This window comes from Priapulus caudatus, unplaced genomic scaffold (genome assembly GCF_000485595.1).
Source record: "Priapulus caudatus unplaced genomic scaffold, Priapulus_caudatus-5.0.1 Scaffold578, whole genome shotgun sequence".
Lineage (NCBI taxonomy): Eukaryota > Metazoa > Priapulida > Priapulimorpha > Priapulimorphida > Priapulidae > Priapulus > Priapulus caudatus.
Genome location: NW_014577639.1, coordinates 108,411 through 123,679, shown reverse-complemented (window position 1 = coordinate 123,679; position 15,269 = coordinate 108,411). Strand labels below are relative to the sequence as shown.

Here is a 15,269-nt window from a genome sequence, read left to right as displayed (position 1 = left end):
CTATCAGCAACTAACAGCCTCGCATGTTCTTACATTTTTGTTAAAGGAAGGGGAGATGTAATGTTTAATTCTGCTAATTAGCCTAACCACTCTGTTGAGACGGTCAAACTATACCGTGCCGGGAGTGCGTGCGTGAAGCAGGGGCGTGGGGCTAAGGAATGGAAATGGAGTATTAGAATAAAGGTTACTTCTGGAATATATATAACGTGTTTGTCCTCACTGAAGTTATAGGCATAACTTTACAGTGACCTACCATTTTTATGGCTTTATTGAAAGGACCATGCAAAGAGTAAAGGGTCGGATAACCTTTTGACGCCCTCAAGAGGAAGAGTTAAACAGTTGATTTGTTTGAGCTGAGATTAAAATTAGTTTCCTCCCATCTCACTGCACGTTGTCCTTATAAAGGATATTTTGAAAATACGCTCCAAATTTGTTGAACCATTCTCCGATGTTGTTGACAGTGTTCGTCCCAAATCCCCAAGCAACCAGTGCAGCCGGTGCTGCGTACCAGCGGGTACCTGGCGCAGCAAAGATAAAAACATGTGACGTCCCGTCACCTTCAGGCTATCTTGTTTGGACAAGACGCGGCGTTTGCGACCCAGAATGCCAGTTTTCTCGACCTCACTTTCTTGTCGCGTTTTAAGGCAAACAGCGCAGTGAAAATGGGAGGCAACTAGAGTTTTATATTTTGTCATAAGGTAGTAGTGATTATGCATGACATCGAAGTATTTGCTATCTAAGTACGTGGAAGAAATTAGCGTTTGACTGCGCATTGTGGTTGCTATTACAACAAAAAGGGTGTGTGCTATCCCCCGGCGGTGAGGGAGGGTCAGCGTGATACAGTTTGACGGTATAACTCAAAAATCATATAATCACCGGTAACCCTAACTGCAACACCCCAACGCTAACCATAACACAATATATATTTCGACGCTTATATTATATGTACCAAAATTCCACAAAAATTATACTATGGTGTGGGGACAGATAGTATGATGCAAAAACCCTCTACCCTAACCCAATCTCTAACCCTAATCGCTAACACTAGTAGCTGCGCCAACGTTGCGGTCACCTCCATGTACACGCCCGGGACAGCAATTACCCGTTAACAGGACGTGAGAACATGCTCTTTGCTAATTAATTAGACCAACCTGTGTGGAGCGTACAGTTATGCACAGTATTTAATTGCAGAAAGGCAAATGTTTTGAACCAAATGGTTTTACGCTCCTGTAATCATGATTATTTTCTAAAGCAGTCTGTCTGATAGCACCAACCCTGAAGGCTGAAAATCAGTGAATGCCCCTCGCGTGGGTAGTCAAAAACACCGGGGCAGCCCATGGCTCCACTCTACCTTAATCATAAATTGTTCGGCTGCCAACCTGCAATGCAATGTGTTAACACCGCTCACAGCTGAGCCGCGGCCAAAATGTAATCGCCCTGCCCTGAATATAACTTGCTTGGAATATTTAGCGCTGTAGGATCTCAGCAACTCCCCCAGGTGAGTGCTATTAAAGGTATCCTCAAGAAGGGCAGAAATCCCCAAGCTTTGATTATTGATTGTACACTGGCATGCGCCATCTCGCGGCAACTATAGTGCCGTAGTTTAAATTAATATTTTTTATTCATTTCATGTAGACTATGTTAAAACGAATAAATAATAACTGTTACCGCATATAATATATATTTACTTTTCAATACTTGAATAATTAACATATATCATGTAGCTAATGGCCGTGCGTATCCATTTACGCAGTTAGCGAACATAAAGCTATTACCATAGAAATTATTAGAGATGCACGACGCCTCCGCCCTATATCATAATTATATTTCTATGGCTGTTTACACTACAGGGCATAGGAAAGCGGCATTCAATCGCTGGTTATTTGTCGTATTTTAATTTATATAATTAAGAGAGGAGAGAAAGTCTAAGATAAAAGAGGAGAGAAGAGAGTAGTAAATTGGAGGAACGGGGACAAGAGAAAACGTGATAGCGGTGTTGTATCGAGCGGGATAACGGGTACAGAAATTAGGGCCATGGGGCGAAAGATGGTGTGCAAGGAGATGGAGGAAGGGGAGAACAGGGGAGAGGCAGTTCGAAAGCGCAGGGGAGGGAGATGTAGGTAAGGGGGTTAGGAAGTGGGAAGGAGGGAGAGGAGTGAAGTGGGAGGCAGGGGAGGAAGGTGAGAAGGCAGGCAGGAGGGTAGGGAGGTGGACGGCAGCTGGGGGAAGGGAGGTGGAGAGAAGACCCCGCCCCCGCCACCAATACTAAATCTAAACTTAGGAAGATCCAATGCCATATGTTAGAAATCTTTTGAGTAGTCAACGTCAATAGCCATTTCATATAACTTGTATTATGAAATTGTTAGTATTATTGTTCTGTTATGGTAGAAATTAACCCATAGACGATAGGTGGGTGCGAAAGTGTAGCTGATAATATGTTCGAATTGGCTACGAAAGTCAAACAAAAATAAAGAAGACTATGTTAAAGACGTCTTGCTATGCAACATAATGCAAATTTATCAGCAGAACACGCAACAGCACGGCAGAATAGAGCCCTGGTCCACTGCGGCCACTTGTTATAAAGATATATTCTATTTTGCTAAACAAACAACGCCTCTTTAATATGCCCGGATGACAACACCGCTTCCTCCATCATTGTCATCAGAGTTCGAGCCGCTAAAAGACAAACATCTGTGAAAAACAGAAAAGCCGTGACACTAGTCATATGGTTCTCTCCGACAAACATCAGATGGAACACAATCCAGAGAAATTCCCAACTCATGGGTGTCGGGAAACACACATTTGAAAAGAAAACCAGTATTTTTAATGTACCAACAGGAATAGTGTAACCGATGTGTAATATTTTTTATTAAATCTTTGAACAAACTTGCATGTATGTAAAAATGTGCAAAAAGGCCTCCAACAGTCAAAAATTAAATGTTCTGGAAGCGTATAAGGGAAGATTGTGTTAATCATTGGAAAGGACCGGACAGGTCCTGTGTATCGACATGCTTTCTAATCATGTCATAATTTTAATTGTTGTCGTCAATATGATATGAGCTGGCATCTTTTGTAAAAAAAGCAGAATACAGACCAAAGCGTTGAAAAGACTCCATTGTAGGGCATGAAATTTGTAATACCAGGAAACATGTGACAGCTCATATGCAGGAAGCTTTTACATAAAAATAAAAACATTTTCCCCTGCACGCTTTGGGCGTCTCCAAAACATGCCACAAGGACTTTTAAAATTATTCACATGAGACAGTGCCCATCCAGTTATTTAAATGATTTTATCCAGGCGATGCCGGAAATCTGCGTACCTCCTTTAGAATAGCAGAATGTTCTTAACGCCCACACCAATATACCAGACCTGGTGACATATGCACAAATAGTTTAGAAGACATATAGCTGCAAAGGTGTGGAAACCGGTCCTTGCCAGAAAAATGCCAGTATGTTTGAACGAGTTTAAAATTGTCATCATAACATCGGAATGTTTTTGCACTGTGCAATATGTGCAATGTGCAGATAATGATCTGCTAAATTTGCAGTATGTTTTAAGTAAATTTTGTAAACATCTGTATCAGTCTGTTTGCTATAAAATTTTAAATATGCCATGTATTATATCTTAAGATTTAATTCATGGTACTCGAATGCCTGTATATGATGCATGTTTAAAATAATTGATTATTCTACTCGTTTTAATTATCTGGTCTACTTATGTTAGTTGTCGATGCCTTAAAAACTCACACACAGCTATGTTCTCATGTGTAAACATACCGACCTTTAAAATAAAGATTACTTGAACTTGAACTTGAATAATTAAAAAATTATAATTAACTAGTGAACCTTTGTTTGATGCAAATTTTTGAGCAGAATGAATCAGACTGAAATTGTGTGACTAGCAATGTATGCCAATTGAAACAATGGCAGAAGCCTTGCCATCTATGCACATCATCTCGGTAAATTGTCAAAGTGAGACTGCAGATTGTGCGACCCGTCAACGTTGTGTTTCCTTTGACTGACCTTACTCCTGTAGTCATTCCATGCCTGCACTGCCCTCTGGTGGTTACTCTCCACGTGTTCTCTGGCCATCGAGGAAACTGCTTAGTAACAGATCGCTCTGCCACAGGGGTAAGCGCTATGAAACTTGCTTGCAATTGCTAACCGAAGTCTCGCTTAGAGAATCACAAAAAAATGATTTTATAAACGTTTATCAATTGACAATGTGCCTTTAAATAGCAAAACACTAGTAGTAGTCCAGTGAAGTAATGTGACACAGAGTACGTATGGAAACTAGAGACAATGAATATATTTAACTGTCTCAGTCTATTAATGTTACTTTATAGCAACTAGAAAGGTGCAAGTTGTCAGCCAACTACATGTATCCTCCCGTGATCTAGGTAATAATGAAACATATCTCAAGTACAAGCGACGTAGACCATGGTAGGTAAAGTTAAAAATAAGTTCACAAAACAAAGTTTGTTACATCACAACACTCATACTGCCAGATGTGCCAAGTATGTTGAAAATTAGTTTTGCACTAGGGGTTTTGTCAGCGCGACACACTACCTCCCCACAAGATGTGTAAGTACACAAAGTTTGCTCGGCGCTAGGCTACAATTATGGGCCGAAGTTATAGAGCGGAAGAGAAATATTGATCGAAGGTCAAGGTGCAAGGTCAATGTGCAAATAAAGGCTTGCAGTGACGCTGGTTTCGGTACGCCGACACACCTTCCTGCCCCCAAAGATGTGTAAAGCTATACCAAGTTTGGGTACGCCCCCAAGTTTGGTCGCGCTAGGTCAATTAGGGGCAGAGTTATACAGCGGAAATAAAATATGATCAAGGTCAAGGTCAAATAAAAGCTGCAGTGACGTGGTTTTGGTACGCGACACATATTCTCCCCAAGATGTGTATGTATACTAAGTTTTGTAGCGCTAGGTCAATTAGGGGCCGAATTATAGAGCGGAAGGGAAATATGATTAAGGTCAATGTCAAGGTCAAATAAAGGTCGCAGTGACCTGGTTTTGGTACGCGACACACCTTCTCCCCAAGATGTGTAAGTATAGCATGTTTGGTAGCGCTAGGTCAATTAGGGGCCGAGTTATAGAGCGGAAAGGAAATATGATCAAGGTCAAGGTAATGGTCAAATAAAGTCGTAGTGACCTGGTTTTGGTATGCTGCGCACCTTCTCCCCAAGATGTGTAAGTAGACTATGTTTGGTCACGCTAGGTCAATTAGGGGTCGAGCTATAGAGCGGAAGGGAGTGTCTGCGGCGGCGGCGGCGGCTGGACAGACATGAAACCATAGTATCCCCGCCGACTTTGTCGCGGGGGATGCAATTAGTGGGTAATAGCTATAAGGAGTTGCTTACATTTTCTGGCCGAGCCTACCTCAAACGTTTCATACTTTCGCTGCAATTTATCAGCAATATCTAAGTCTGCACTGAGATCTTCTGATGCAAGTATTGCCTCCTTCTCCTCAATCCAATCGATAGTATCCTCAACATCATGATCAAATACATGAATCTTCTCTGCTCCTTGAAGTGCCTAAAAACAGAAATGCAAGCGATTACACAATGTCTGCTAGATTTGTACGTTATTTTTTAGCTGAACCTTATTGTAGCGACCAATATTACACTCGAAAGCATATTCTAACTATATTCTATAAAACTATATTGTATTAAGAATAGATGCTGCCACGAGCAGGAATCGTGACCACAGGTGTCGATGGCAAGAGTCGTGTCGCACGCTCGAGCTCGTGACGCGGGGTGTCATGTATGTCGCGTATGTCATGTATGCCATGTATGCACGATGCGTAGAAGCAGATGAAAGAAAGATAAATAAGGCTTGTGCGTCCATGTCGGGAGGGGTTCGGGAAGTTCGGACGGAACCCGGTCACTTGAAAGTGTGAATCTACGTTCGACGTTACAGTCAATAAAGCTGCACAGTACTATCTACTTTTGCTCTTCGCCTTTGGTTATTTACTCCCTTGGCTACTTTCCTACCCTTCTCCCTTCACGCCTGTGTGTAGCGTCAAACGTATCATTACATTATTTTTATTATACATTTAGTAAATTGGTGTATTACTTTATCAGAAGCAAAGATGTTAATTATATCTATGCTATATAATATGTGGCACTAACAGTAATACGATTCCCTGTGCCCAGTACCTTGAGTCTCTCATTTGCGGTTTCTAACATGGCCTTCCACTTGTCATCAAGCTGGGCGCAACGGGCATTGACAACATCTGCCTGCGGATGACCTAACTCGGATATCTCAGTCCCAAGATTCTTCACCTCCTCCTGTCTTGTCACAAAGTTGTTCAGGCTCAGCATAAACAATTCATGCTTCTTCTGTAAGGTCTATCAGAGAACGTGTATATTAGATGCTGAAAAATTATTCGAAGATTAAAAGAACATCGACAATACATGCACAAGTGCATATATGTGTGCGTGTGTGTGCGTGCGTGTGCGTGCATGCGTGTGTGTGCGCGTGTATGGATATGAATGCGCAAGTGCGTCTGAAAGCTTCCTGGTGCTAAGGTGTAAAAAAGAAGTACCTGCCAAAGGAATATTGAAGACTGTAACTCTCTCGTAGGATTTATACTATCTTATAGTGTTATGATTAGATTAGCTATCATATATTAATTATATCTAAAGGGAATATGCAATGTACAAGACTATTTCTTTAATATTTCCTGCTGAAACTCACCAGTACATGCTCGAGGTCAGTACCCATGTCGCGAGATGATGCCACTTGCTCTTTTTCTGTTATCCATTCCTCAAAGTCATCAGCCTCATGTTGGAATTTTAGCATCTGCATTTGACCTTGTAGTGCCTTTCTCTGGTTTTTAGACATAGACTTCAGTGCCTTGTAGCTTTCATCTATATCTTCCTATAAAAACAGACAGAGAGAATGACAGGGTGCGAAAGAGAGGGAGAGATGGCAATGGTTAGGAGAACAGCAACGAGAGACAGAGACAGACTGACATACATACAGACAGACAGACATACATATACAGACAGACAGGCACATAGACAGACAGACAGACAGACAGACAGACAAAGTAAGTGAGGGAAGACTGAGGGACGGGAGGGAGAAAAGTAGGGGGTAGGAAAGAGAGGGAGGGTGGGAGAGAGGAAGGGGACGGGATGGTGAGAGTGAGAGGAGGAATGGTGGGAGGAAGGGAGGAAGGAGACGGGATGGTGATAGGGAGAGGAGGAATGGTGGGAGGAAGGGAAGCAGGAATGGTTGGAGGGTGGGAAGGAGAGAGAATGAAAGTGTCAATGACACTGTAGCTCACCAAAAAAAAGGACACAAATGAGTGAGTAAGAAGAAGTCAGTTTTAATTGAGCAACCATCGACGTACATTATAGAAACGATTGCCATCTGTATATCGCAATAATAATTTATAAACCAAAATGAATCACAATTTGTGACCGTAGATGGCGCTATACCCGCTTTGTAGCGATGGCGTCTGAAATAAATAGGTTATGCTGCGTTCCGACATGTTTTGTAAAACTTTACTCTAATATAGACGTTTTATCGGCAGGGTGGAGAGGAAATACCAATTTTGCATTAAAGATATTGTCAATGAAATCTTGTAAAACAAACCAGACGAGTGTGACATCACAGACTGTTTGTGTCTATATAATATGCTATATAATTGCCAAACCCTACCTAATTTGCATAACCTTTTTTAAATATTAAAACGCCTAGCCCTTATTCATTCACATACCAAAAATGAGCAAAATCCGTTGAACCTGAACTGACTAATGGCAATTCTTATTTTTGCCAAAAAATCGCCGTGGCCCGAAAGTACGCGGACTGGCGTGCTCCAAAATAGGACGTTTAATATGGGAGCATAGCAGTAACAACTACACCCAATTTCAAACATGTGGGTCAAACGGTTCCTGAGTTATCGTTGACCGAAGCGAAATATTGACGGACAGACGAACGGACGGACGGACGTACGACGTACGACACCCATGGCAATAGCTCAGCTTGACGATGTCAAGGTGAGCTAAAAATGAGGAGAGGAAGAGCGCAATCGAGTGATGAGTGAGAGAGTATAGCATTCGTTTATGTATTACAGCAAATTGCCACATTTCCCAAATTAATCCAGAGATTTTGTTGAGCGCAACCTATTTCACGAAATATCTGCAACTCACCTGCTGTTTCTGTATTCGTTGCATATCAAAATGCTTTCTTTGCACTAGTCCATGGGTGAGAGCCTTTAGCTCTTTGATATTACTGCCATAATTTTCAATGTCCAGATCAAGTGTGCCAAGGTTTCCTAGCATCAGCTGTTAAAAAAGGGAGAATAATAAGATAAGCATATTTCTATAGCCTTACAATAGCAAGTGCCAAAAAGCAACAGTGCTCATCGGAGGACTGCTGCTCTGCCGATAAACTCTAAATTGCAGTCGTGCATAGTAACACTTATTTTAGTTCCAAATGTGTTCACATATGACCTGAAACATGAGAAGATGTGGGGATGGTATCTAGAGCATCGTAGAAATGGGGTACAATACACACTACGATAGTGCCATTGATTTCACAGGTGTATTCGAGTCTGATGGGCATGCAAAAACACTTGCTCGGTTGGGTTCAAGTTTTTTTTATGGACACAACACACAGGTGGGAAAAACCATAAATGATCTGGTCAGCTTACACAGCTGCCCCCTCCCCTCTAGCGCTGCACAAGAATCTGCCACGCTCAAGCTATGTACAGCACACACACACACACACACAAACACACATGCAGCAGGCCCGCATACACACGCACGCCGAACGCACGCACGCACGCACGCACGCACGCACGCACGCACGCACGCACACACACACACAAACGCACGCACGCACGCGTGCACACACACACACACACACACACACACACACACACACACACACACACACACACACACATCACACTATGGTGGGTAACTCGCCACCGGGTTTCGCCCAACTCATCATTTTCAATCAGCTCCAACTCTGGTGGCTGTTCTACCAGAGGTTCTGCAGGTGACGCGCGTCTCTTTCCAACTATCGCTGGAAACGCAGAAGACTGCTTAACAAGCTACACCAGTCAGTTTTGACAATTGGCCTGCCAAAATTCACTTAAATCACAGAAATTCCTCAAATATTGATGCAAAATGACGTTTTAAAGGGAGAGTTTACTCTAGGTTCTAGGGTTATTTTCAGCTAATTTAGGTTATAATTACGCTACATGAAAAGTTTCATGGTTCAATCCCAATTAGAAATATTTTTAAAAAACGATCTGAGAAGTTGCGCAAAATGACTTTTCAGCAAAGGGCTACAGACCGGGGGTGTTTCTTATTTATTCATTTAAAAGCAAAAGGATTGTAATATCTTATAAACGACATATAGTTTCAGTTATAATATGGATAAATTTGCCCTAAAATGAATATCGTTCGGTTAAATAGCATTTAGGTATAAATATAATTGTACTTTTGTGATTAGCCCTCGGTCTGTAACGTGCAAAATAAATTGTCAAATACGCAACTTTTTCGGGGTGGCAGCACGGTCGCAGGTGTCATGGCGCCGTTCAAATTTCGTAGCGTTGATGTGTAATTAATTATAACAATTAAATTAGGCATCTGGTAACAAATACGTGTGGGTATATAGACGATTTGTTATACAGTAAGTACAGTTGTATGCAGTAAAATCCTAGAGGCTACTGTCCCTTTAAATGTCACACAAGCAGAGACATGCGCTGATTGGCTGCAGAAAGTTTAACGTGCGGATAGTGCACGCATATTTGTTAACATCACTGGGTGAGTAATGTTAAACGTGCTCTCTCTCTCACTGTACGCTCATTAATCTGAATTGCTTAGCAGCCTGTGTGTATGCATGGTTTGACCATCGTACTCAGAAATAATTATTTTTACCGCAATAGACAAATTTAACCATGGTAAAATGATATCCCTTTTACCCAATCAGAGACCTTGTTACACATAATTTAACCACGGATAAAATTTTTTACCGCTGTTTAATTATCACTTTATACCCAACCAAAAGCCGTGTTACATATCACTATATCATATCAACAGCTCTTTCTAAATATAGCGAGTTGCTTAACATCAAATAGGATATACAACTTACCCGCGATAAAAATAATTTATCCGCAGTTTGATTATGTATAACAAGGCCTCTGATTAGGTAAAACAGCTATAATTTCACCAAAGTTAAATTATTTTTACTGTAGTAAAATTAATTACTTCTGAGTACGATGGCCAACCAATATGCGTGCACATCTATATGTACATTCAACTTTTTGCAGCCAATCAGCACAGCCGCTAATGGTTTGCCCGTGACTGTCTTTGCTTGTGTAACATGCAAAACATCATTTTGCTATAACATTTGAAGAATTTCTGTGATTTGAGTGCATTTTGGCAAGCCGATTATCAAAAATGGCTGGTGTAGCTTGTTAAGCAGTTTTCCGCGATACCAATAATAATTGAAAAGGGGCATCACCTGCAGGAACACAAAAGTTGAAGGTGATAGCAAACAGTGAGTAAAGTGAAGCTTGGTGGGGAGTTACCTACCACGGCATTATATACACACGGAGGACTTGATCCCGCTGCCAATGGTGCTGCGTACAAAACCCCACTGATACTTATAACTGCCAGCACTGGCGCCCACAGGTCTTAAGAAAGTAGAAGCACAGAAGGATAAAATCCTCAGTGATAATTAGAAGCAAGCGCCGTAGGCGCGCTGCATGCTAGGGGGGTCTGGGGGCCTGCCCCCCTGAAAATTTGACGTCTGGAGATGCAATCTGGTGAGTCTTGCGAAAGAGATTTAGGAACAAAATTGTTTAACCCAAAATTTACTGGAAGCATTGTGCTTCCAGTGCTTCTATCTGTGGGCGCCACTGACTGCCAGTGATGGCGTTTCTCCCCATGACTCTATATACCGAATACTAAGAGCATTGGTCAAGCCGTTTGCATTTGTGCCAAAATTTCGCATTTCCCAAATGCTGGTCCTATACCTTGACTTGAGGGGGGAATATTCCCCCTTCCTTACCCTTTCTAAACTTTGACCCTTGACCCCCCTGATTCCCCCCATTGGAATTCCCTCCCCCTACACACACATCCCGAATATCAACATCATACGTCAAGCCGTTTAGATTTGTGCCCTTATTGTTTATAAATGGGCAGACGGACGGACGCTCATGCCATTCTACAAGCTGCATTTGACTTCATCAAATGAGCTAAAAATTAGTAATACGTGGTGATAAATATCACAACTTGCATGCACTCTCAAATAAAAAAGCACAGACCTCTGTATCATCCTCATCTTTTCCAAGGTCAGTGTTGTTGATGAGAATGGATTTCTCAGATAACCACTGCTCTGTTTCTTTTGCTCTCATAAAAAACTAAATAAAACAGAATGAGCTGGTTATATGTTCACTGTTCATTGGAATACATATGTGACAGATTTAGGCAGGAAATCACGTTTATATATAATTTGTGCAGTTTGTAAAATGAAAGAAAAAGTTCATATTATTATACAAAATGATCACTAAACATTTAGAAAACAAAATGTTTCAATAATGAGACAAGAGCCGCAGAGCGTCTGGGCTCATCTGGGGTCTGTTGCTACGGTTATGAACGTACAATTTCAGTCGTGCGTAGTGACACATTTGTTAGGCGCAGATATGCAGATACGCAGTTGCGTACATATCATTGTTAGGACACGCTCACTATCTCCCCCATGCGATTTTGGTTTATTTTATTAAATGATACTTGCCTTTCACTTCGAATTTGTGTCATAGATTCACAGCTATCTATTTTTATCTATCTATAAAAGATTTCAACATATGAGCATGGATCTCCAAGTTTAATTAGAGGGGGCGGGGAGTCCTTCTCTCCCACCTCCCTCCCCACTGCGTCCCACCTCCCTCCCCCTGCCTCCCACTTCACTCCTCTTGCCTCTCACTTCCACCCCCTTACCTCCCATCTCCCTCCCCCTGCCTTCGACCTCCCTCCCCCTGCCTCCCACCTCCCATCCCCTTGCACACCATCTCGCACGACCTAATTGTACCCCGTTTCCTGCTCGCATACACACCGTATCACCGTTTTCCTGTCCCCGTCTCAATTTACTACTCTCTCTCTCTCTTTATCTTTATCTTAGACTTTCTCTCTCTCTATCTCTCTCTCTCTCTCTCTCTCTCTCTCTCTCTCTCTCTCTCTCTCCTCTTCTTCCCTCTCCCTTCTTCTCCGCCCTTCCTCCCTCCCTTCTCGCCTCCCTCCTCCTCCCTCCCCTATCCATCTGCTGCCTTGTGTGTGTCTCTCTCTCTGCTCTCTCTCTCTCTCTCTCTCTGCCTCTTCTCCTCTCGTCTCTCGTCTCTGCTCTCGTCTCTCTCTCTCTCTCTCTCTCTCTCTCTCTCTCTCTCTCTCTCTCTCTCTCTCTCTCTCTCTCTCTCTCTCTCCCTCTCTCCCTCTCTCCCTCTCTCCCTCCCTTCCTCCCTCCCTTCCTCCCTCCCTACCCTCGCCTCCCTGCCCCTCTATCATCTGGTGTGGTGTGCTCTCTCTCTCTCTCTGCTCTCTCTCTCTCTCTCTCTCTCTCTCTCTCTCTCTCTCTCTCTGCTCTCTCTCTCTCTCTCTCTGCCTCTCTCTCTCTCTTCTCTCTCTCTCTCTCTCTCTTTCTCTTCCCTCTCTCTCTCTCTTTGTCTTCTCTTTGTTTCTCTTTCTCTCTTTCTTCTCCCTCTCTCTCTTCTTTATATCTTGTATATTTTTGCTTCAGTCTGTAAAAAAGCGGGGCGGCCAGAAATCTCCTGAACAACACGAGCCCTATTGAGAGCGTGATGTCGACTGCCGCTGAGCACCTGCTGTCCGCCAGCCAGCACTTTGCATCAGATGACGTGCAGGACATCTGAACACGCTGCTCACTTCTGTCTGCAGCGTGAAGGAAAGCTCGCTGATAGGACCAGAGGAGATTCTCGATGCCTGTTGAGTCGCAAAACTGTGAGCAGGTTTTTCTCGCTGGCCCGATTTGATGATTGGTCAGTGGTGCTTTCATGATTAGTGCTGGTATGACATGCAAGCTAACAGAGACGTACTGATCATATACAACTCTTGGCAGATGCCAATCGTTTCTCATTTGTAATGTGATGCTCTTCAGTCGTGCGCATGTTAATTGTGATTGATGTTGCATGTATGCATGCTAATGAGAGCATTTTCTTCTATAACTGTGCGATTAATTCCCCCATGTCACAGCGTACGCGCTATTACTACATTTTTTGTAATTGCAGTTGCTTTAAAACTGTGCTTGCAAATAATTGCATGAAGCAATATATCATTCTGGCATTTTCATTAAAATAGTATGCTAACTGGTTAACTATATTTTACGGTGTACAAAACGGGAATTTTCTTGACCTGTGGTTGACGTTTATATATAGTTAAACAATAGAAACGAGAAAGTTTGTTGTTTCTTCATTAGTGTATATATATATTATATATATATTCATGCTGTCGAACTTGTATAGCTGTGATGTTTTTAAGCACTGTCATTATGGCAAGTGTTATTAATTGCTTCATGCCATATGCTCACATACAGTTATTTTGCATACAGTGCCAAAATTGAGATTTTCGTATTACAAATGTGGTTTTTTAGCTCATCGGACATAGTCAGATGCAGCTTGTTAAATCGCATGATGCGTTCGTCCGTGCGAGCCGGTCCGTCCGTCCGTCCGTCTTGTGCAACAGCCTTTGGGCACAAATCTAAAGCGGCTCGACGTACCGTCACGATATTCGGGACGTGTGGGGGGGGTATCCGTAAAACGAGTTGGATATGTCGAAAGCCTGGGGGGTCAAGCGTCAAAGGTCAAGAGGTGTAAGAAAGAAGGGAACATTCCTCCCTTAACTTAAGGTATGGAGGAAATGCAGAATTGCGGCACAAATCTAAACGCGCTCGACCTAGGCCTCGTCGATAGTCGGTGTATAGCATCAATGGTATAAAAGCACATCACTGTGCCGAAATTGCGAGGGTACAGGTCAAAGGGTCAATGGGGCACAGGCAGATTTTTTAGACATTTTTCTGAGAGACATGGATCTGACGGAGCGATTGAAAACTTGTTTGTCAAGCGGTGACCTAGCGATTTTATGGCTTTATGAGAAGGGAGCCATGGAAAATATGCTTTCCACTGACATGCCGAAGAGTAAAGTGTCGGGATAACCTTTGACCCTTCAAGAGGAGGGTAAACATTGATTTGGTTGACTGTTAAACAAAGGGGGACTGAAGACTGCTTTTGCTTATTATTTAGAGCCCATACTGTGTCAATGTGAGGGGCTACAGTTGCACAGTTTAATTGCCCAAAGGCAAATGTTGTTAACAAGGTTTACGCTCTTAAATCATATTATTTTCTAAAGCAGTCTGTCTATAGCCACCCTGCCCCTGGCCTGAAGGCTGAATGATTGAATCAGTGAATCGGCTCACAATGACGGGCAAAAAAACACGGGCAGCCCAATGGCCTGGCCAGCCAACCTGCAATGCACGTGTTAGACGCACAGCTGAGCAAATTATGCCTGCCTGAATCAACTTACTTGGATTTTAGCCTGCACCTTACTGGTAGGATTTCAGCGAACTCACCACGCGAGCCTAGCAAGTGCCGGCTAGAGGGCGATGCCATCTTTGATTATTGATTACACTTGACACGCGCCATCTTCGCTGGCAACTATAGGCTGTTTAAATTAGATTTATTCTCATGTAACTTTGTTAACGAATAAATAATAACTAGTACCATATGATTATATAATATTTACTTTTCATCTTGATTAACATAATGATCATGTAGCTATGGCCATTACCAGCTTATTGCGGAACATAACTGTTACCATAGAAATATTAAGAGACACTATATACTATATTATTATTTCTATGACTGTTACACGTCAGCGGGGCCATTAGGAACAAAGTATTATTGGACTGGGGCAGTAAAAGGCATCATCGCTGGGTTTTAAATTTTTTTATATAATTAATGAGAGAGGAGAGAAAATCTAGATAAAGAGAGAGCATGAGAGTGTAAATTGAGATGGGGACAGGGAAAACGTGATACGGTGTGTATGCGAGCGCGAAACGGGCGTACAATTAGGTCGTGCGAGATTTGTGTGCAAGGGATGGAGGTGGAGCAGGGGAGGGAGGTCGAAGCAGGGGGAAGAGGAGGGCGCAACGGGGAGGGTGGCAAGTCTGAGAGGCAAGGGGAGTGAAGTGGAGGCAGGGGGAGGAGGGCGTCGAGTGGGGAGGGA

The 15,269-nt window shown here is 42.7% G+C and overlaps 1 protein-coding gene across 3 annotated transcripts in view; it reads right to left on the bottom strand.

The window, feature by feature from the left end:
• LOC106811811 (spectrin beta chain, non-erythrocytic 1-like) overlaps positions 1-15,269 on the bottom strand; it is a 51,667-nt gene that overhangs the window by 33,874 nt on the left and 2,524 nt on the right. For all 3 annotated transcript variants that reach the window (XM_014815530.1, XM_014815531.1, XM_014815532.1), the window contains exons 2-6: positions 11,303-11,398; positions 8,172-8,306; positions 6,712-6,894; positions 6,171-6,362; positions 5,392-5,547 (exon numbers count right to left, since the gene is read on the bottom strand). In XM_014815530.1, coding sequence (XP_014671016.1) covers positions 5,392-5,547; positions 6,171-6,362; positions 6,712-6,894; positions 8,172-8,306; positions 11,303-11,398 — 762 coding nt within the window. The remainder of the gene's footprint in view (positions 1-5,391; positions 5,548-6,170; positions 6,363-6,711; positions 6,895-8,171; positions 8,307-11,302; positions 11,399-15,269) is intronic.